This window comes from Schistocerca gregaria, chromosome 1, assembly GCF_023897955.1.
Source record: "Schistocerca gregaria isolate iqSchGreg1 chromosome 1, iqSchGreg1.2, whole genome shotgun sequence".
Taxonomy (NCBI): Eukaryota; Metazoa; Arthropoda; class Insecta; order Orthoptera; family Acrididae; genus Schistocerca; species Schistocerca gregaria.
The window spans coordinates 838,268,458-838,291,972 of record NC_064920.1 but is presented as its reverse complement, the minus strand read 5'-3'; the positions used below and the strand labels follow the sequence as shown (position 1 = coordinate 838,291,972).

General features: G+C 38.5%; 1 protein-coding gene across 21 annotated transcripts in view; it reads right to left on the bottom strand.

Moving 5' to 3' along the window:
* Window positions 1-23,515, bottom strand: part of LOC126272220 (uncharacterized) — a 622,019-nt gene that overhangs the window by 5,155 nt on the left and 593,349 nt on the right. For 8 of the 21 annotated variants that reach the window (XM_049974930.1, XM_049975070.1, XM_049975061.1 and 5 more), the window contains 5 exons: window positions 23,411-23,443; window positions 22,649-22,684; window positions 19,035-19,136; window positions 11,139-11,288; window positions 9,604-9,677 (listed from right to left, as the gene is read on the bottom strand). In XM_049974930.1, coding sequence (XP_049830887.1) covers window positions 9,604-9,677; window positions 11,139-11,288; window positions 19,035-19,136; window positions 22,649-22,684; window positions 23,411-23,443 — 395 coding nt within the window. Of the gene's footprint in view, window positions 1-9,337; window positions 9,357-9,603; window positions 9,678-11,138; window positions 11,289-19,034; window positions 19,137-22,648; window positions 22,685-23,410; window positions 23,444-23,515 lie in introns of all 21 variants that reach the window. The other 13 variants (XM_049974938.1, XM_049975078.1, XM_049974945.1 and 10 more) reach the window with 5 other exon arrangements.

Below are 23,515 nucleotides of genomic sequence, written 5' to 3'. Positions count from 1 at the left end.
AGTGGCTCTGAGCACTATGGGACTTAACTTCTAAGGCCATCAGTCCCCTAGAACTTAGAACTACTTAAACGTAACTACCATAAGGGCATCACACACATCCAAACCTGAGGCAGGATTCAAACTTGCGATGTAGTGGTCGCGCGGTTCCAGACTGTAGTGCCTAGAACCGCTTGGCCACCCTGGCAGGTGTAGTTATTGTAACAGTGATACACTAGTATTAGCAATTGGAAAATAATTTTGTCTGATTGGAACTACAATTTTTACCCCACTCTAGGTTCATTACCTTCGTATATATTATCTTTCATATCCCTCATACTCTAACCAAAACAAAATGTCTTCTTTCAAAATAATCTAGTGTCTGAAGACTTGAGTTTTAAGCATACATTAACATGAAATATGAATCTACCATACAACACATTGTTAATGCACCATTCCCAGGCAATTTTACGTAAGTTCACATACCACGCAGAAAATATTTACAGCACTCTTTGATTGCTACTCTTTGCAGTTAAGGCAACTAAGTTTGCTGAAGTACAGCTGCTATACAACAGAGAAAGCATATTAAAGTACTATTTATGATAATAGGTTAAACAATAGATTAAGATGTGCATGTTATACAGTGCCATAAAGCCACCAATCAGAGCAATTTTACATACAAGGAAGATAAATGAGATGATGCAACTTCCTAATTACTGTCAACGTAATGTTACTATCTTCAGAAACCTTTTGTAACACTATTTTCTATCAAAAAATTTCTCATATAGTAATTATCACCATTTATTCTGAATGCAACAAGTCAGAGTAACAATCACCATACACTGTCCTATTAGTTTCGAGAAATTGCAGTTCAGAGCAGTAAGGTACCGAAGATTTCCAAGTTAAGAAGAGGTATTTTGGTGAGGTCATATAGCATCACTTTTCAAAATTAAATTTGAAGAGCTATAGAAATGTTGGAAACTCTAGAGAAAAATGTAGGCCCACAGCATTTTTTAAATTCCCATCATAATCCATTTTAATTTCCTGGGAAACTTGAAACCATAGATAGATAGATAGATAGATAGATAGAGAGAGAGAGAGAGAGAGAGAGAGAGAGAGAGAGAGAGAGAGATGCGCGCGCTCTTTAACATTGTTTAACAGCTTCTGGTGTTGATTCCAATGCTTCTATTCGTTCCCGAAACACAGCAAGACACCCCAAATTACAACCAAATCAACAGCCTGCTACTTTGCTCTTATGACCAATCTTGTCACTAGTTTGAAGTATACGATGGAGAATACGAAAAATATGTACGATCAGAAAAGCACAGCAACACATGCAAGCAAGGTGAAATATCAAGCACAACAAGCCATTGAGATTACAGAATCCATATAATTTCACATCAAATAGCAGCAGAACAATTCAAATGCAGACATATAGTGTGTGAAGTACAAGCAGTACTGCAAATGAAGTATTAAAATTACATTTTTTCCCTAGATAAATTTCAGTCATCAGTTGCAAATAAATTTTATCTTTACCAGTTTCAATAAATTAGTCATCTTCACAAGTTTAGAAGATAGTGATCATCATCTTCATAGAAGGATAGGATAATGCCATGGTATGTTCAGAAAGTTATGTATTTGGACTGCTATTGCTAGCACAACAGATACATTGATGTGATTCAGTTATTGTAAACAGTGTTTAAAATAATCATGTTATATATATGAACATACCATGGCATTATCTTTCTATGAAGAAGATATTGACCGACAGGTAAAGTGAGCTTCTAAAGATGACTAATTTGTCGAAGCTGATAAAGATAATATGACTGATTTGCAACTGATGACAAATTTATTCTGAAAAAATAATACTACAGTTGCTGAAAACTAGATCCATAAATAAAATATTAAAGTTACTTTGGTCCCAAAGCTTCTTCAAAAGTGAGCCCTGAATAAAATTAACTTCTGTCTGAAAAATTTAACCCCATCATTTAAACTTGTGGATTGTATAGAGTTTCTTACCTTATGGTTATTTATTGTACCGTACTGGCATTTTCTGACACAAAATAGCACATTCTGAAACAGTGAAGTGTGTCTTTCACCCAGTGGCTGATATAATTAAACCTGCTTCAGCCACCAATTCAGTAACCAACAAATCGGTTTATGGAGAATGTAACAGTGTTTACATTCACATACACATTTCCTTACTATCAGCTTTACTGTCATTTACATTATATTTCTGGGCATTAAAACGAATTTTTTCATTATTTTGTAACTATGGGGAATGTTACCTTTTTTCAAATTTTGTAAGTTACTATAGGCACTATGAGAAATCAACAGTAAGACCCACAGAAAAGTCTGGTTTCTGGGATTTCTTTTCATGAAAATGGAAGTAAATTGCCAACCACACAGTATTTTTTTTATTTGAGTGAAATTGAAAAAAACACACAAATTGTGCAGCTGACAACTGATTTTTATTTTAGTTACAAGATTACATAGCACAGCTGCTGAACAGCTATCAACAATATCAATCCTGTGATGATTTAATTGCAAGTAGCCTGTGACAGAAGTGTTACCGGTACAAGGTTTTCCACTCCATGCTGTGGTGACAACAACCAGTATGCAGAATGAGGAGGAAACCGTCTTTGTTGTGATGCTGAAATTACCATTTATTTAGTCACCAATGACACACACAATTTAAAGCATCTTCAGATTGCCCAATAAATGTTGACAAGCAACTTGTGGATGTTGCTGATAAAACAACCGCAAAAATGAATTCACCTTATGTACAAGAAAATAGTTGAGGAGATTAATGCTATCATGTTATGCTTAAATACATCATGGGAGCATACATTTGCCTCTACTTTTCTTGCACATTATAAGAGCAATTTATGTTTGTGGGTGTTTTATCATTGATATCCACAACATGCTTATGAACATTTATCAACCAACCTGAAGATGCCTTGAACTAGGTGTAACATGCATTGTGGGAAACTGAATAAATAAAAAATAATTTCAACACGACAATGAGACCGCTTTCTTCTCCTCATTACCAGCTGAAGCATTATCCTCTCAAAATTTCCAATCAAAATTTATGAAGGAATATTTGACATTGACAGATGGATCACTTTCTCAGCCACGTTGACAAATTGTGTGTCACATTAATGAACATTTTGGACTGGTCACCCCCATGTGTCATCTGTCTTTTGTTGGATACATCATGTCAGACGGAGCTCTGGGTATATATGGGTGTTTGCAGACAGAGAAATAACAACCTATGAGGGAGCAAACAGAAATAACCAATGAGGGATAGTTCTGTCTTAAACTTTTAGCAATAATGAATATGAAGAATATATTTTGCATCCTAGTAAACACCTGCCTTAATTTCTCCAGCAGATGATTTTCTTTTGGATGGTTTTCACTGTTAGGAAACTTTAAACGTGACAATGTTAGCTAATTGCACTATTAAAATCAATTATTTGTAATATCTACTATTCCAGTATCAGTCTTTAGTCATTACCAAGTGAAAGACAATGAAAATTTGATTTTAAATTTTGATGTGCTAAAGCATGAAATTTTTATTGTATTCCACTCGAAAATATTTGGAAGTAGAAATTCCAACCTGGATTTTACAAGTAAGTAATTTTAACAGTTAAAGGTAAAGAGATTAAACTGACTTCAAATTTAACAGGTACAGCCATACTTAGAAATTTTGAAGTTATTTTACTCTTTTAAAAAGACAGTTACCTCCAGCTGTTAAAATTAATTACTTGTAATATCCAGGCTGGAATTTCCACTTCCAAATATTTTTGAGTGGAATACAATAAAAATTTCATGCTTTAGCACATCAAAATTTAAAATCAAGTTTTCATTGTCTGCTTCCACGAATGGCTTCGATTATTGTTTTTGGCTTGAAATAATGCATCCATGTCTCACCCCCAGTAACAAAAGCACAAAATCATATTTGAATAGTCTTAACATTTACTCGGAATCAATCAAAAGCACTAGTAGCACTCATTTTCAATCACCACAACCGGTTTTGGACACTAAGGCCATTTTCAAGCAGTTATGAGCTTAGTGTCTTGGAAGCATATACACTGACAGTGTACTCCCACGATGCTAGGTTCATAGCTACTAGAGATAGTCTTGGAGGAAGAAACCAGTTTTGGCAACTGAGAATGGAAGTGCTACTGGTGCTGTTTATTGATTCTGAATAATTACAACAGTTGTGGACACTGCGCCATTAAGTTCAGCATTCTGGGCAAGAAATTAATCTTAACATTACTTAGAAATTCATTTTTAAATTTTGATTTGGTGAGGATTCCACAAAGGTGGTACATATCTTGCACAATGCTTCAGCATAATCAATTCTACCTGTAAAATGTACCTCTGCTACTTCGGATATGTTTTTTGGTTGGTCTTAACATGTACATTTTTATCATTGTGCATTCTTTGGATTTAAAAGTTTGACAAATCAGTTTATCATGAACCATCCTAAAGGAGTACATCTGACAACAGTACCAATTTCTGGTTAATCTGTATGAATGGAAAAGAAACCACATGCACACACACAACTACTTTCAGAAGCCACATAAAGAAGGAAGTTCTATACATCAAACCCACATTACACTTACATTATCTGGCAACAATACCGAAATCATACACAAAAAATTGATAGCAACACAATGTCTAAATCTGCAGAAAAAATTCTTTTGTCTGGCACATGTAACTTCGAGTTCAAGAATAACAAACTTCACTCATGTAATGAAGTAAGCTGCCGGCTACTCACCACATAGAGGTGTTAGAGTGGTATATAGACACATTCGATGTGCATGTATTCTGCCACTCACCACCAAACGTGTGAAGTCTACACAGTTTATATTTTTACCCAATCCCTGACTTTCTTCTGTCTAATGTCTGTAACTTGTGGCTGCTTCATGTCACAGCACAACAGGATTGAGCACATTACACTAAACAGACTACACAGATTTTTTTTGACAACTGTAATGTATTCAGAACAAACTAGTGACAAATGTTAATATGAAATCTGGTATTCTCAATCACATATTAGTTTCTCTTGTGAAATATTTAAACTGACTGTTTTTCCTCTTATCATGTCAGCTCAAACCACAAATATTTAGCCATCTATATTTTGTCATTTACCGAGGTAGGTGTGATACGAGATTCAGCAAGTTTCGACAACTCCTTGCATTCTATTCAATGAATTTTTTTACTCGTTTGCCTGCACACAACTACAATCTGCAATATGGCACTGCATGACAATGGTATAACAAACAATGATCAAAAAGTCTTACCTGCTTTCAGTGTTTCTATAAACAATTAATTTATACCACTGAAAAATCTATGTAACAATGACCAGATATACTTGCCTTTCAGGTAATTCAAACTACTTTATTTAAAATGAAAAAACTGCAATTTCTTCATGAAAGACATTTACTGCAATTTACTACAGATTTTAGTCTTGTGATATATATATATATGTATGTGCGGATGGATATGTGTGTGTGTGTGTGTGTGTGTGTGTGTGTGTGTGTGTGTGTGTGCGAGTGTACACCTGTCCTTTTTTTCCCCTAAGGGAAGTCTTTCCGCTCCCGGGATTGGAATGACTCCTTACCCTCTCCCTTAAAACCCACATCCTTTCATTTTTCCCTCTCCTTCCCTCTTTCCTGACGAAGCAACTGCTGTTGCGAAAGCTCGTAATTCTGTGTGTGTGTTTGTGTGTTTTGTTCATGTGCCTGTCTGCCGGCGCTTTCCCGCTTGGTAAGTCTTGGAATCTTTGTTTTTAATATATTTTTCCCATGTGGAAGTTTCTTTCTGTTTTATTTACATCATCATTAATTTGAACCCAACAATTACGTTTGTTATTGTCTCTGTTGCATTTCGAAATCTTCTCTATCGTCTTACTTTCTCTTTTCGTTTGTACAAGAAGTTCCACTTTGTATTCATCTTCCATTTTTCCGTAATCTACCATACATTCTATCCTGCCTAATTATACTCAATAATACGTAATTTACTTCCAAACCATAACCTAAAATTTTCAACGCTTTCAACATAACCGCTGCTATAAAATCCATTGTTCCAAGTTTACAAACATTTCGTGTAAACTCGTGAATACTATTTCACAGCTTCAGTTCCTTTCACCCATTACACAACCATCTCAGTTTTTTTCCAACAACTTTCGTTTTATTTCCATTCCCGTTTTTCCCACAAAACCGATCATTTTTTAGCAGCTTCCCACAGGTTTACATGTTATTATTTCTTCATCAAACAATTGTTAGCCTCATTATCATAACCTGCCAGTACATAACCAGTCCTTTGAATACATTTACACACATATTCTTCGAGATTTTATTCGAAAATTTTTTTCAAATTTTATTTTTTCGCAAATTATTTTTTCGAAACTCTTTTCGAAAAATTTTTTTTCGAAGTTTTCTTGAATTTCCCCACCCTTTAACGTGATCTGGAGACAACATAACCACCCAACCTTTGCACCCATTGTTGTTCACCAACCTAAGTTCAGCACATGATCAACATAGCTCATCTCAAACCAACACTTTTTCGACTTTTTTCACACCTTTATCTCTCCCTATATAAATCTCTCTTTACTTTCACTTTAACCTCATATTACCCTTTCCACCTACCAATACCATGTCAACCTCACAACATCCCTACAACGACCCCATTAAATTTTATTTACATTCCCTCCGCAAACATGCCTTCACCCTAGCCAGATTACGCTCCCATATTTTATTTACTCAGGCTTGTCTGACATTTGGCATTACTCCCAAAGGCCTCACACTTAAAGTTCCCATCTCTGGCTGCAATCCTTCTTTCCATCAGTCCTTATACCAGTTCCAAACAGCACAATCCATAGCCCTCACCCGCCTAATCCTTCACCTATACATCGACTCGGCCAATGAACACACCCGTCAACTCCTATCCCAAATCAAAGTCCTCAATCTTTCCTCTCCCACATCCACACCGGCTGTACATAGCATCCTCCTACAGGCCAACCGCAAATTAGAACAACATGCCACCCTCCACCTCAAAAAACTATCCAATCTCCTGGTTTCCCACCTCCGGAAAGGCAACTCACTCACCCTCCACAACCTTTCCAACAAACCTCAACCTCCTCTCATTGCACACAGACCCAGTCTCTCCCATCTACTCAATCTCCCACTTCCAGCTCCACTCCCCCCAACACCTCAAAACTCTAGTCAATACAATCTGGAACCACAATACCCCAATTCAGTAGTTAACCTTTCCTCCAAACCCCTCTCCCAATCCGAAACCTCTGTCCTATCCAAAGGCCTCACCTTCAGCCCCACTCCCAGGTTCAACCAAACTGCCCTTGTCAAGGATTTACTGTCCTGCACTCGTAGCTGTGTATGTGTGATGGATATGTGTGTGTGCGCGAGTGTACACCTGTCCTTTTTTTCCCCTAAGGGAAGTCTTTCCGCTCCCAGGATTGGAATGACTCCTTACCCTCTCCCTTAAAACCCACATCCTTTCATTTTTCCCTCTCCTTCCCTCTTTCCTGACGAAGCAACTGCCAGTTGCGAAAGCTCGTAATTCTGTGTGTGTGTTTTGTTCATGTGCCTGTCTGCCGGCGCTTTCCGGCTTGGTAAGTCTTGGAATCTTTGTTTTTAATATATTTTTCCCATGTGGAAGTTTCTTTCTGTATATATATATATATATATATATATATATATATATATATATATATATATATATATATCATTCATCCTTTCTCGTTTCATTGAACAAAAGCACTAAGTTTTATTGTGCTGAGACATGAAGTAGTAATGATTACTGGAAGTCCCACCAGAATTAAATGTAGTTCATGGGAACATACCACCACTCACCTTTAAGATTAAGTGCTGAGTGATAGAAACAAATTGCCTCTAGTTTAAGTGAAAGTAGGTGGTGGACTATATAAGGTAATTGTGCACTACAAGATTATGAGTGGCCATGAGTGAAAGTGATTACAAAACACAAACAACAAAGCAGGGACAGCACACTGCACACAGAGCCAAAATGGTATGAAAGAACTTTCACAGGTCAAGAAAGTTAAAAAAAAATATTGGTTTCTCTCAAATCAGCAAGAAATCTGAATTACAAAATTAACATTACACTGTACTTACTCCATAAGACTAACCACAGCAGCATGAAAAAAGACGGTACTGTGGTTTAAACACCATTTACCTATTTACGTTATTTAGAATGGGACAACTGAACATTGTAAGCTAATTCTCTAAATTAGAGAATCAAATCACTCAAACTTTAAAAATCTGCTCTTAAAAATTTCTTGCTTTGTGTCAAAAGATACTTCTGATAAACTTATCAATGTTGAAATTAAAAAAAAAATAGCTAACTGAAAATGCACAGTAGAAGAAACTTCAGACATAGTTAATTCCCATACTAGAATTTCTGAATAATGTTAGCAACTAAATTACAGATGTGATTTTCTGGAAGAACTTGAGTTATGATTTTTCCAACAATTTATGCAAGTGACCAGTGTTAGAATGGAATGAACGATTCTGAGCAGAAAATTAATTCATGAATAAAAATGTGAGGGAGAATGGTAAGCTGTCAGAGTAGAAAAGATTCCTGGATGATGAATAAAACAGAAGATAATATTAAAATACCACAATCTGGAAGTGCAGTGTTTGTGAAGCTTTAGAATAGGAAACAGTTTTAACAATGCTTAAACAACTTCAAAGAATGGGTAAACTTCAATGATTTACCCCACTAATCATATTCAAGTTTAGTTTTGTACATCAGAGTGATTTATATAACAAATTTCCGCACATTAAGGCACTTACTGTCTGCATGCAATGAGTACAGATTAAACTAGCACTTTAAACACAGCTTTCTATATTTCGTGCACACAGTGTGGCAGCCTTATGATGAACTACATGTCTGGTGTTGTTAAGAAGAGGTTTGCATTTTGTGATCAACTATTCTAATTTCTTGCATAAAGATGCTGATTGAATGTGTGTATGCTTGCATTTTTATTGTTTAATAACTAATTTTCCTGTAAGTTTTCAAGTAGTTAACAAGGAAAGCCTCAATCTGTGATACTCACTCAATATCAAAATGCCATGATATGCATGCAACACCCCATTTTTCTCATAACTTGCAAATAGAGGCACTTTTAGAAAATACTATATTTTATATGTCATACTTTTCACAATATTAACTATTATAAATATATATGATACTATAATATCTTTTGTGACAGGCACAATGAATGACAATGCATTAAATGCAGCAGGCACAGTAAGTTGACTGCCATCATTAAAATAATACCACAAGTTAGGTCAACATGGGACACACACACTACCTTTCCAATCCGGAAGCTGGTGGCAGCAATAACAGAAAATGAAAAATGTTTCAGATTTCTTTCTCTAATGAATGAATGAAAACAAACTAACACACACACACACACACACACACACACACACACACACACACAAAATTAGTCACTGTTCTCTCAAGTGAAGTAAATACTAATTTGTCAAGTTACAGAAAATTTTTTGGACTTTACTAATATCTTTGGAAAAATGCTGTTTTCTCCCAAGTAATTTAAACACCTTCAAATCTTACCTGACCAATGGCCCATTTGCAGAGTCTGATGGGAGGGACTGCAGCAACGAAGGCCCAGCAGAGACTGGTCTCAACTGTAAACAATGTGTTTGCTTAAGCACATCCATATCTTATGAGTAGGGCTATTTATAAATACGTTTATGCACTTTAAGGACTTTTAAGGAAATTCAGATGCTGTACAAGGATGGTGCAAGGCATGTACAAGGTGTAAAAGGGTGATATTCATGGTCTGAGACCATCAGAGGAGTTCAGCAAGGCAGTGCATTGTCCCCACTACTGCTCATCATCAGTGTTACAGATGATATAATACAGAAAATCACAAAAGGTTTTTGTGAACTTAATGCAACTGACTTTGCAGAGGATTCCATGATAAAGGGTGGAACAGTAGTAGTTAAGACCAGACTCAATTTGTGGAAATCCTAGTTCCAACAATACAGCCTTCACATCAGTGACACCAAGAGAGTGGCAAAGGCAATTAGCCAAGACAGGCATGCTGCAAGTGTTGAATTACAAGAGACCACCAGGCAGAGCAGTAGTGGTCAACCTGGTCCCTACTGTCCATGAGTGGGCCTTCCAAATTTTGTGGTGGATGATAGGCAGTAAGGGTTTTAGAAACATTTTCATTAGGTTTTCATACAAATTTTGACAAATTATTTGATATGGAATTTGTATTATGTGCTATAGTTAGCTGTAAGTCTACTTTACAAATTTATAAATTAAAGTTACTTCCCTACTTTATACATCAGTACTGTGGAAACAGTGAACAGTTAGATAATTTTGCTGCTAACAGTCACACAAAAGTGTTTGGTTGGTGAAAGAGGTTGACTACCCCTGAGCTAGAGTACTTTGTACCTCAGAAATAACATCCCCTTGAATAATTTGATTAGACAGATCACCAACAGACTCCAAGTGGGTTTTGAATTGTACCAACAAGTGAGACCATTTTATGGAACAACATTATTCCAGAAAAAGTAAAAGAGTGATGTACAACAGCTACTTCAAACCATTACTGACCTGTCTGCTATTGAAGCATGTGCCTCCACAAAAAGAATCATAGGGATTGCAGTTATCAGAAAATAAATTCCGTAGTCCACCATCCAGAAGACTAAGCTGGGTAAGTTAAGGAATGAATAAATGAGGAAGAAAGCCAGAAGATAGCCCTCTCAGACTGAATCAGCACTTCCACCCTGCAATAGTGTAATGAGATTGGAGCCCACAAGAATGGCCCAAATAAATTTGGTACAATATGAAGGAAAATATTCTGTAAAAGCAGCCAGAAACCATTTCCAAAATTCTGTGTGTGTTTAGCACTCATTAATTCAAGAGAGTCACTCTATGGCTTGGTAATCCCTCTGATCAAAATACTGGAAACTACATTTTAGCTACTGCATTTTAATAAATATTGTATTGTGGAAAGGGTGTTATGTGTAGCTGGGTACTGGTACCTCAGTTTGACTATATTTTCCCTTAAAAATGTTCAGGTTATGGAATGAGTATGGTTGACATTTACCATCATCCCTATTATGTTAACTTACTCTCTCAGTCTGTGTGGCAGCATTGACAGTTTCTGCCTGGTCTGTGTTCACATTGTTCTCACGTGCTTTGTCTGTGTACTTCGTCATCTGCACCTGAAGCAGCTGGATGGTTCGTTCTTTATCTTCTAGCTGCTGCTGGAGGAAAACCACCTGTAGGATGTATAACCAAATTTTAATGTTAAGCCATATGACAAAAAAACACAAATGACTGGGGAAAAAGGTACACGCATTTAACAATGTGTGTATTAATAGAAAAGTCATTCCTTTTTAAAATACATAATTTACATCAAGATCTTTTGTAATTTTATGGAGGATTAAGATTCCAAATGGTAGCAACTGGGTTTTTATAAATGCACTACATAGAAATTTATAAAGGAGAATACATGGACTTTGTAATTTGTGTTAGATCATAAACAGTTCTGTATTTGATGATTATCATCTGTTCTCACACTTTATAGTCACCTAACAATACCAGCTTCATAAATCATATTATTCAGAAACTTATCATGAATCTACCAGTGAAACATTAACCAGAACTGATTAAGAAGGAATGTAGACAGTTACTGGACATATAAAAAGCAGCAACACGCACATTATGCTGGAAAAAATTAATTTATGTAAGTATTTCTTATTTCTACAATTTCTTCTAAAAACACAATTTGGGAACACAGAGTTTAATGGCCCATTGAAATCTGTCTTAAGTACTGACTTATGGACAAAGGTAATCTGTAGCACTATTTAAGGGAATACATGCACCAATTTAAGAAAATCATGAAAAAGCTCAATCAGGACAGCGAAACAAGAATTTTAGTCCACTTGTCACAAACAATGGTGGATTGTCCTCAAACTGTCAACTCATTTAAGGACAAAATTAAAATGATAATTTGTAAGCATAATAGGAAAAGCATATACTAAAAAAATAAAGCATCATTCTACATAAACAAAGAAAACATTACAAAAACATTCAATCCAATTCCTAGTGGCTTTACAGTAACAGAAAATGGAAATATATTTGTGTGTCAGTACAAAACCTGTCTAAGCACGATATCCAATCACTTGCTTATCATCTAATACAGAAAAACTTGTCAGTAGCCTGGAAACTTCTCAGCACTGTATCACTATCTCTGATATCTTTAAAAGTACATAAATGGGGAACAGGTCAAGATCACTAGTGTGGCCACAAAATAACATGGCCCATATCAGCACAGAGGAGGATGGGCAATGGTGGTGATGGGGTTCAGCTGCAAGTTGCCACTGTATGGTAGGGAAGGTGGAGATCTACAGCTGAAGCCTACTCACAAGAACAACTTGAGAGCTACAGCTACAGCATCTACAAACACCCACAGTAACAGGTTACGCCAACATGAGCAATAATTTGTAAAGTCGGTCATCTCCAACTTGAATATCACACAAGAAAACCAGTACATAAACAACTGAGATGGTATCTCAAATTTGAGAACACAAGAAGCCGGTAGTCAGTGTACCGAGTCCCAGCATGGCCAAATGTGTTTTGAGGTGTACAGATGATAGTTAGCCTGTTAGTACATGTGCAGCAGTGTCAGTAAGAGGAACTGTTGTGTGCAGTTTGATTCTTCATAATCATTTGGGAAAGATTGCAGTGCAAACTATACAGGGGGAAGGGAGCAGAGAGGTAGGGGAAGGTTGGGTAAAGAACCACTTGTCAACTTCATGGTGAACTGTTAATCTTTCGCTGATGGTCACGGCATTTTCAAATGAAGTAAACACCCCCCCCCCCCCCCCTGCACAATTTACATACAAGAGCAGAAATGAATGTACTACACACAATCTATTTTCTCGAGATTGGAGACAGAAACAGATCGCCTCCTAAGTTTAATGAAAATTCAGAATCTTAGCTATATTTCGTACTCTAACAATGTATGACCTAACGTACATTAAATAAAGATTCATCATGACTCCAGTGTTTCATTGCAACCCGATTGTATGTGGTGGTTTAATTTTGAAGTATCACACTAACTACGACTGTTTGCGAAACTATAGGCAGTTCACCAAGAATCTGACAAATGGGGCCAGAAAATATGGGGGGGGAGATTTTTTTTTCCTGAATGGTTTCTTTACAATTGTGTGAGAAAGCATCCAGAGCAGCAAGCATGGGTGTGTCACCACTCCTGCAGTGTAAGCAAATCTGTCACCAGCTGCACCAAAGCAATTAATCATTCTTAACGGACAAAGTGTAGAGCTCACCATGCTATAATGAACTACAATGGCCACCCCTTCAGAACAGAGGGGTAGATTTTTACCAGCACTGCAAATGAGTCAAGGTATCTTCTGCAAGGTGTCACTGTGCAGTCAAAGGAATGGTCCAAGACGAAATGACGAAATCTTCCTTGAAATTTTTTTATACACGAAGAATACAGCTGAAGAAATATACTGTCAAAATTTTAGTTGCTAAGGTGCACTAAATACTTCTTTAAATAAATATTTTGAAACTGGCAAATTCATAACCTGCCAGGCTGCTGGAGGAACTGCACATTCCTACCAGAGCTCTGGCATACTGCGTATGCACAACACAGGACGCACATGTACTTGATTGACAGCATATCAGTTAACAGACAAAATGTATAGCAAATTTCTGTAAGTATTAAGAATGGAGATAAAACTGAATTAATATTCATCATGTTTTCTTCGTATAAACCTGCTAACAGCATCTGTCTGTTTTTTGGACTGATTTGAATGTTGTCAGCCTTTCATAAGAAAATATTAAATTTTAGAAGAAATAGGTAATAACTGTCAATTCATGAATAGTGGTTTTTAAAGGCAATTCTAGTGCCAGTAGCAGTCCATAAAAAGAATATTTTCCTAGCCCTAAGAAAACATGTACAGTAATATCGTTCAGTGACAAAGAAAATCAGGTTGTGAATTTTTTGTAAAATGGAGGAAAGAGAAAATGCTTCAAATGAAGCAGTGTGGAAAGCAAGTTTCATTTGGTAAAATCTGAATGTGGACTGCACAATCTGAAAAAGGTTGACACAAAGTAGTAAGGAATATGTACCAAAATGAAATTTGCAAGAGTGTGAAAAAAAATATATTCAAAAGATTTAGAAATGCTGATGAGAGATGCTGTACCATTAGCAAGGGAGATGTGGGTGTTGTCCCTACCCTCCAAATTGCAGGTGAGATGAAAATTTTTCACTTCCAAACTTCTTTGACCTAATTAAGCAGATTCAAGAAATCATATGGAATAGGAAGTCATAAATTATGAAGTTTACTTGGGGCCAATGTGTAGAGCAGATACCTTGATAAGCAATACTGTAGGAAACATGTAGTGACGTGAAGAGGCCAGCATTTGTTGGATATAAAGCAAATAGTCAAATTTCGTGAAAGAACCAGATGCAAATCACACTGCACCATTTCAAGGTGGGACGATACATTCGCATACAACAATGCCCCTGATAAGTGAGAGTGGATTACTGTTTCTGCAGCTTCATACCTGTTGTTATGAACATGAAAGCAAACAGGATCACAAAAAAAAGGAATGAATGTTTAAATGCCAAAAAAAAATATCAAAATCAAGAAAAAAGGGAAAGAATAATTTTGAACATTTTATTCGAAACGTCTCCTTACCAGTTGTACAAAATAATTCATCACTTTTGTTGGACATTTAGCCTAAACATGATGACACCTCTGTCTGTGAAGGGGACGACAAAGAGATTGTTGATAAAATTCAGATTCCATCCAGCACAGGTAATGCATCTGACCCCTCTACAATAATTTTTTTAGGGAAAGGAAAACTTTTTCACGTAAATATCAGTCAATGTAACATAAAATAGCTCAGTCATTTCATGTTACGAATCAAAACAATACTCTAACTTCAGTCCTTTGTGCATTATCAGTTTACATCAGTATGTTTTAGAAATCTGATCAACTATGCCCGATACACAGTGCAATACACAGAACAATGGCATCCACCCCCACTCCATGCAGATCAAAACCAGTAATTTCTGTGAAGTGCCTGAATGCATTTAGTTTTCTATTTTTTAACAATTATTCAATACACACCCTGCATTTTTGTGGAAACTACACTCCTGGAAATTGAAATAAGAACACCGTGAATTCATTGTCCCAGGAAGGGGAAACTTTATTGACACATTCCTGGGGTCAGATACATCACATTATCACACTGACAGAACCACAGGCACATAGACACAGGTAACAGAGCATGCACAATGTCGGCACTAGTGTAGTGTATATCCACCTTTCACAGCAATGCAGGCTGCTATTCTCCCATGGAGACGATCGTAGAGATGCTGGATGTAGTCCTGTGGAACGGCTTGCCATGCCATTTCCACCTGGCACCTCAGTTGGACCAGTGTTCGTGCTGGACGTGCAGACCGCTTGAGACGACGCTTCATCCAGTCCCAAACATGCTCAATGGGGGACAGATCTGGAGATCTTGCTGGCCAGGGTAGTTGACTTACACCTTTCGCAGCAATGCAGGCTGCTATTCTCCCATGGAGACGATCGTAGAGATGCTGGATGTAGTCCTGTGGAACGGCTTGCCATGCCATTTCCACCTGGCGCCTCAGTTGGACCAGTGTTCGTGCTGGACGTGCAGACCGCGTGAGACGACGCTTCATCCAGTCCCAAACATGCTCAACGGGTGACAGATCCGGAGATCTTGCTGGCCAGGGTAGTTGACTTACACCTTCTAGAGCACGTTGGGTGGCACGGGATACATGCGGACGTGCATTGTCCTGTTGGAACAGCAAGTTCCCTAGCCGGTCTAGGAATGGTAGAACGATGGGTTCGATGACGGTTTGGATGTACCGTGCACTATTCAGTGTCCCCTCGACGATCACCAGAGGTGTATGGCCAGTGTAGGAGATCACTCCCCACACCATGATGCCGGGTGTTGGCCCTGTGTGCCTCGGTCGTATGCAGTCCTGATTGTGGCACTCACCTGCATGGCGCCAAACACGCATACGACCTTCAATGGCACCAAGGCAGAAGCGACTCATCGCTGAAGACGACACGTCTCCATTCGTCCCTCCATTCACGCCTGTCGCCACACCACTGGAGGTGGGCTGCACGATGTTGGGGCTGCACGATGTTGGGGCGTGAGCGGAAGACGGCCTAACGGTGTACGGGACCGTAGCCCAGCTTCATGGAGACGGTTGCGAATGGTCCTCACCGATACCCCAGGAGCAACATTGTCCCTAATTTGCTGGGAAATGGCGGTGCGGTCCCCTACGGCACTGCGCAGGATCCTACGGTCTTGGCGTGCATCCGTGCGTCGCTGCGGTCCGGTCCCAGGTCGACGGGCACGTGCACCTTCCGCCGACCACTGGCGACAACATCGATGTACTGTGGAGACCTCACGCCCCACGTGTTGAGCAATTCGGCGGTACGTCCACCCGGCCTCCCGCATGCCCACTATACGCCCTCGCTCAAAGTCCGTCAACTGCACATACGGTTCACGTCCACGCTGTCGCGGCATGCTACCAGTGTTAAAGACTGCGATGGAGCTCCGTATGCCACGGCAAACTGGCTGACACTGACGGTGGCGGTGCACAAATGCTGCGCAGCTAGCGCCATTCGACGGCCAACACCGTGGTTCCTGTTGTGTCCGCTGTGCCGTGCGTGTGATCATTGCTTGTAAAGCCCTCTCGCAGTGTCCGGAGCAAGTATGGTGGGTCTGACACACCGGTGTCAATGTGTTCTTTTTTCCATTTCCAGGAGTGTATAAGAAATTTTTTTTTAAATTATTGCAATGTCAGTGTCACAGGAACTGTTATAAAATGATGTACTGGGTGGTTACAATTAAACTTTCCCCATTTAAAGCACTATAACGTGGAAACTAATTAGTGTATGAGTACAAAACTTTGTACCATTAATATCAAGGATGTGGGGAAGAGAGAATGCAGAATCAATCCAATTTTAAGACTTTTAATGTGCTGCTACTACCGTTACATTCTGGGACCATTACTACTACAAAGTGGACTCAATATGGCACACATCAAGAAGTGTCTGAAGGGGCAGGATTGTGTTCTGCATAAAAGATCAGAGCATGTATGTAGGTATGCTGGCTATCTCTCTTGATGTACTGCTCTACAGATCAGCATGTGTGTCAATGTTCCTCTGGTAAACCCTGTTCTTCAGATAGCCCCACAACAAGAAATAACAGGGAGTGAGATCAATTGTTCGTGCCGACCGAGCATTTGGAAACTACTGGCTGATAATTTAATCATTTCCAAATGTGTTTTGGAGAAGCAGGTGGGGCTCCATCTTGCGTGATAACTGATTAGTTCAATGCGTCTCTCTCTTGTATGGCGGGTATGACATGCTGGCGAAGCATATCATAGTAACACTGACCAGTCACACTGCACATCTTTGGTACTTGAGCGCCAACCTGTTAAAAGGAAAGTGCCAATGACGAACGTAGCTGTGAAGCCACATCATATGACGACACATTCACCATACAGAGAAACTTCATGCAAAGCGACTGCAGGTGAAGAGCCCCAAACTCGGCAATTCTGTATGTTCATCTCACCCATCAGAGAAAATGAGCTTCACATGTCCATGGGATTGCCCAGGGCCAGCCCTCGTCGACTTCAATCCTTGAGATAAAGTGTAGAGTGAAATCAACATGTCGTCGTGCGTCCTGTGGTGCACAATCTGCTGTACAATACATATCTTGTGCAGACAGCATTTGAGAATGGTTTGAAGCACCTTCCATACAGTGGACCAAAGGATATTCAATTGTCATGACACAGCACATGCGCTACCTGATGATTGGGAATTGCGCACAGTGCTGTCTACCATAGCAACAGTGATTTCCTCATAAACCTGTGGTGCAACTAGTCGTCGGCCTCTTCCTGGAACGACATCCAGTTCTCTAGTTGATGCAAACTTCTACTTCATGCTCCGCACATCAGGTGGAGAAAGAGGACCCTTACGTAATCCTGTCAGCTGGCGATATTCTTGAAGTGCAGATGCAGCATTACCATTGTTTCAATAAGAGAGCTTCACCAATAATGCCGTGCTCCTTTTTTCCAACTTCATTTTGACACATCAATGTACTACGTCTGGTTAGGTGTGCGAGACTATGAATCACGATGACTGATCACAGCCTCTAGTGGGCATAGCCATAACTGGTTGGCAGTGCTGTGACGCATAGAAATCATGCATCCCATAATCTGGACATTAATGCTACCAAGTTTGGTACCCGTATGGTAATTAGTTTCCATGTTATAATGTGTTAACTACAGAAAGTAATTACAACCACCCGGCTTGCGTAAGAAATATCACATTTCCACAAATTAAAACCTGAACTGTTGAAAGTTGTCTGCAATGCAACATTAAACACAGCCCTGATTTTTTTTCCTCTGATGGTCACCTTGGTAAGTACTGCATCTGAAGCAGTCTAGCTATCGATACAAACTGCAAGTTCTTCAAGAAATTTATAGTATGTGATATTTTTGGTATGGTTTTTGTGTTTAAAATTTGCAAGTGTGCATGTAGGAATTTTGCACACTACGATCCACTCCACTTTCTTATGAATACTGCATCAGCTCTTCGTTAAGTGGCACACTAGGTAGTATGGGCTGTACAAACTGCTCTTAACAGCAGTTAGTTTGTGGCAAAAATGAGTAACTTCCAATTCTTTAAAAACGGGGGCACAGTGTCTTAGCTGCTAAAATTTTGACTTCGTACTTCCCAGGAAGGTTTTGACATGTCTGGTTAGACCATTCCCTTGGCAGTTTCCTAATTTACTTCACTTTTGCTCACACTGAACTATGATGCTTTTACAGTGACGCTGAATTTATACGAAGTGTGGTGCAAATGCTTAACTACTGTGCCAATTATTTCATTCACCCCTGCATCTCAACTTCACCCTCATAGCACATACAGACTGACCTGCCGCCTCAAATCAGCCAGTTCCTCTTGGGGAGATCGATTTGTTTCATCAGTCTCACCAACAGGACCATCAGTACTTGCCAAATTATAGAAGAGACCATTCTGTAACAATCAACATGGAAATAAAATTCACTGAACCAGGAACAACTATTTGTTAAAATTTATATACAAGCAGCATAATCTGGAACTTTACACAGGCTACTGGTATGTAACGAACAAGTAACTATCTGCTGGGTGCATTTATAGGGTGACAATTATTGACTTACATGATAAACATAAATTAGTAACACACAACAACGGAAAATCCAGGATGGAATGTAACAATACCACAGAAGGAAAGTTATTACTCACCATATAGCGAAAATGCTGAGTCGCGATAGGCACAATAAATCTTTGTGCCTATCGCGACTCAGCATCTCCGCTATATGGTGAGTAGCAACTTTCCTTCTCTGGTATTGTTAGTAACACACTACGGTTTAAACACACTTTATTCAACATGTAAACGTTACTACAGATATTAGGATTTAGGTTATGACATGTTCTTCAATGAGTCTGTCATCATTGGTGACGATGTGGCACAGGCGAATACTGACATTCTGCATGACCCGCTAAAGTGTTGGAACATCAATGCTGGCGATGACCTCCTGAATGGCTGTTTTCAGCTCAGTGGTGGTTTTGGTGTTACTGCTGTACAACTTGTCTTTAATATAGCTCCACGAAAGGAGGCACATGTGTTCAGTTTCAGAGAATCTGTCAGCCAATCAAGGCCCATGCCAATGGTCTCTGGGTACCCAGAGCCAGAATGCACTCCCAAAAGTGCTCCTCCAGGACATCAAACACTCCTGCTTTGATGGTCTTGAGCTCCTGCGTGAACCATGTCTTGTCAAAATCAGGGTCAATTTCGATAATGGGGATGAAATCATCTTCCTATATCTTCACGTGCCATTCGGTAGTCACTGTTACGTCAAGGAATATCACAATAATTATTCCGTGACTGGACACTGCGTAACTCACAGCCACCCACTGAAAGTGAAGGAGACTTCTTATCACAAAATGCAGATTCTCAGTCCCCTTTATGCACAAATTTTGCTTACTGACAAACACATCCAGATGAATGTGTGCTTCATCACTAAACCAAACCATACTGCACATACTAATTCCCATCATGCTCTGCGGCCAACCGTGCAGTTTGAACATCCTAACCGTTCAGAAGTTGTGACAATTTTATTTCACACAGTTAATAATTGTCACCCTATAATAACAACACACAAATCAAGTTGTTAATGCTAAATGACATCCCAAGAAAAACATTTTTTTTATATCTTACTGCTCATTACAGCTACTTGCACTGACAAACTTGATTTTTTTAGAAAATGCACTTTTCACATAGTAAACACGTAATGGAAATGGCTCATCAGGGATGGCAGGATAAATGTAAGGATGTAGGGACATATATCTCTAGGATTAAGATAGATACTGCCTACAGGAAAATAAAGAGACCTTTGGAGAAAAGAGAACCACTTGTATGAATATCAGGAGCTCAGATGGGAAACCAGTACTAAGCAATGAAGGGAAAGCAGAAAGGTTGATGGAGTATATAGAGGATCTATACAAGGGCAATGTACTTGAGGGCAATATTATGGAGATGGAAGAGGATGTATATGACGACGAAATGTGAGATATGATACTGCACGACGAGTTTGACAGAGCACTGAAAGTCCCGAGTCGAAACAAAGCCCCAGGAGTTGACAATATTCCACTAGAACTACTGACGGCCTTGGGAGAGCCAGTCCTGACAACTCTCTACCATCTGGTGTGCAAGATGTAAGAGAGACGAAATACCATCAGAATTCAAGAAGAATATAATAATTCCAATCCCAAAAAAGCAGGTGTTGACAGATGTGAAAATTATTGAATTATCAGTTTAATAAGTCACGGCTGCAAAATACTAACATGAATTCTTTACAGACAAATGCAAAAACTGGTAGAAGCCTACCTCGCGGAAGATCAGTTTGAATTCCGTAGAAATGTTGGAACACGTGAGGCAATACTGACCATACAACTTAACTTATAAAATAGATTCAGGAAAGGCAAACCTATGTTTCTGGCATTTGTAGACTTAGAGAAAGCTTTTGACAATGTTAACTGGAATACACATTCACACTCTGAAGATGGCAGGGGTAAAATACATGGAGCGAAAGACCAGAAAGCAGATAGCAGATATAAGAGTCGAGGGACATGAAAGGGAAGCAGTGGTTGGGAAGGGAGTGAGACAGGGTTGTAGCCTATCCCCAATGTTATTCAATCTATATATCGAGCAAGCAGTAAAGGAAACAAAAATTTGGAGTAGGAATTAAAATCCATGGAGAAGAAAAAAATTTTGAGGTTTGCCGATGACACTGTAATTCTGTCAGAGGCAGCAAAGGATCTGGAAGAGTAGTTTAACAGAATGGACAGTGTTGAAAGGAGCATACAAGATGAACATAAAAAAAAGCGAAACGAAGGTAATGAAATTTAGATGAATTAAATCAAGTGATGCTGAGGGACTTAGATTGAAAAACGAGACAACGTAGTAGATGAATTTTGCTATTTGGGGAGCAAAATAACTGATGATGGTCGAAATAGGGAGGATATAGAATGTAGACTGGCAATGGCAAGGAAAGAGTTTCTGAATAAGAGAAATTTGTTAATGTCAATTATAGATTTAATTGTTTATTTGTATGGAGTGCAGCCATGTATGGAAGTTGAAACATGGACAATAAATAGTTTACAGAAGAAGGGAATAGAGGCTTTCAAATTGTGATGCTACAGAAGAATGCTGAAGATTAGATGGATAGATAAGATAAATAATGGGGCAGTACCGAACATAATTGGGGAGAAGAGGACTTTGTGGCACAACTTGACTACAAGAAGGGATCTGTTGGTATGACATGTTCTGAGGCATCAAGGGATCACAAGTTTAGTATTGGAGGGCAGCGTGGAGGGTAAAAATCATAGAGGGAGACCAAGAGATGAATACACTAAGCAAATTCAGAAGAATGTAGGTTACAGTAGGTACTTTGAGATGAAGCTTGCACAGGATAGGTTAGGGTGGGGAGCTGAATCAATCCAGTCTCTGGACTGAAAACCACAACAACAATCATGTAATTTGCCACAGTAATCTTTTTGCAACACTAATTAATGTTAAGTGCACGGGCAAATCTGAAAGTTTGTTACATATCTGAAATAGTTAAAAAATCTATGTAACATCAAAACCTAATCTTAACATATTAATAGTTTAATTTTACTGGAACTGCAAGATCACACTTTTATATGTAAAGCAAACAAAAAAAAAAAAAATTAAAAAATGTTTTGCATGTTTTCGCTACCATTCCAGAAAGAATGTGTAGTGCTTCAGTGGGAAAAAATAATAAAAAAAGATCATTTGACCATGGACTACTAATTGGAAGGAAGGCAAATACAACATTATATTCAATATTTGAGTCATATGCTCCTGAAAGTATTAGCAATAGTTATTAATGATCTACATATTTCTGTAAACATATGCATATGACTGCACACATTCTAACAATTCCAGTACATTAAAGAGGTTGACAAGTAAAAAATATAGTTACCTTCAATTGAGTGTCGAATGGGTTGAGAGTTTCAGCCTGAAAAACCAAACAAATCTGGTTACTCATGAGCAAACAAAAGGTCATAAGAGAGTAAATCAAAAGCACAGGGAAACGAGAGAGTACATGTGTGGGAGGGAGGAAGTAAGTAACGAGCAAAAGGAAGTGACCAGGCCTAATAAGAGGGAGGTGAGGGCTATTACAAAGAAGAAATAGAAATTATTAAAATGGAAACCTCACACACTGATAAATGGGGAAATGAAACCGCAGGTTTTACTATGCATCTGAGCATAAGCTGTCATAAAATTGCTTGCCAGATTAGAACCGAGCTCTTTGGTTGAACATGTTCTCTCTCATTTTACATGTAATGCCCTTCTCAAAAGAGCAGCCCAGTTATATCATCTCTGCTACATCTTGAGTAGCATTCTATCATTTTCATAATGCTCTCATTATTCCATCCTGAATTTTCCATTGTTTGACTATGAAATTTGTTATTTCCAATCTTAACAGTCCATCAGTTTGACATTTAGCTAGGAATTTGGATACAGGACGTTACTGTTCCAAGACATAATAAGGTTACATATTATGTTAATTGGTGAAGACATTTAGGAAAGCAGAACTGAAATGGAAGCACCAGCTCCATGATTGGTAAATGTGCAATTAGTGTACAACTTGAAGTTCGAATTTTTAGTATATTATCCATAGTACTTCAGTATCAAATAGAACATTGAAGTTTAATGAAGGAATACATAGACACATCCTTACCCTCATCAAACCGTTCTCTTCATTCTGAATTGGCTGTCGCATCACATCACGTGCAGGAATTTAAAAAATAAAAAGAACAAAAACTACATTACATCAAGTGGCAAA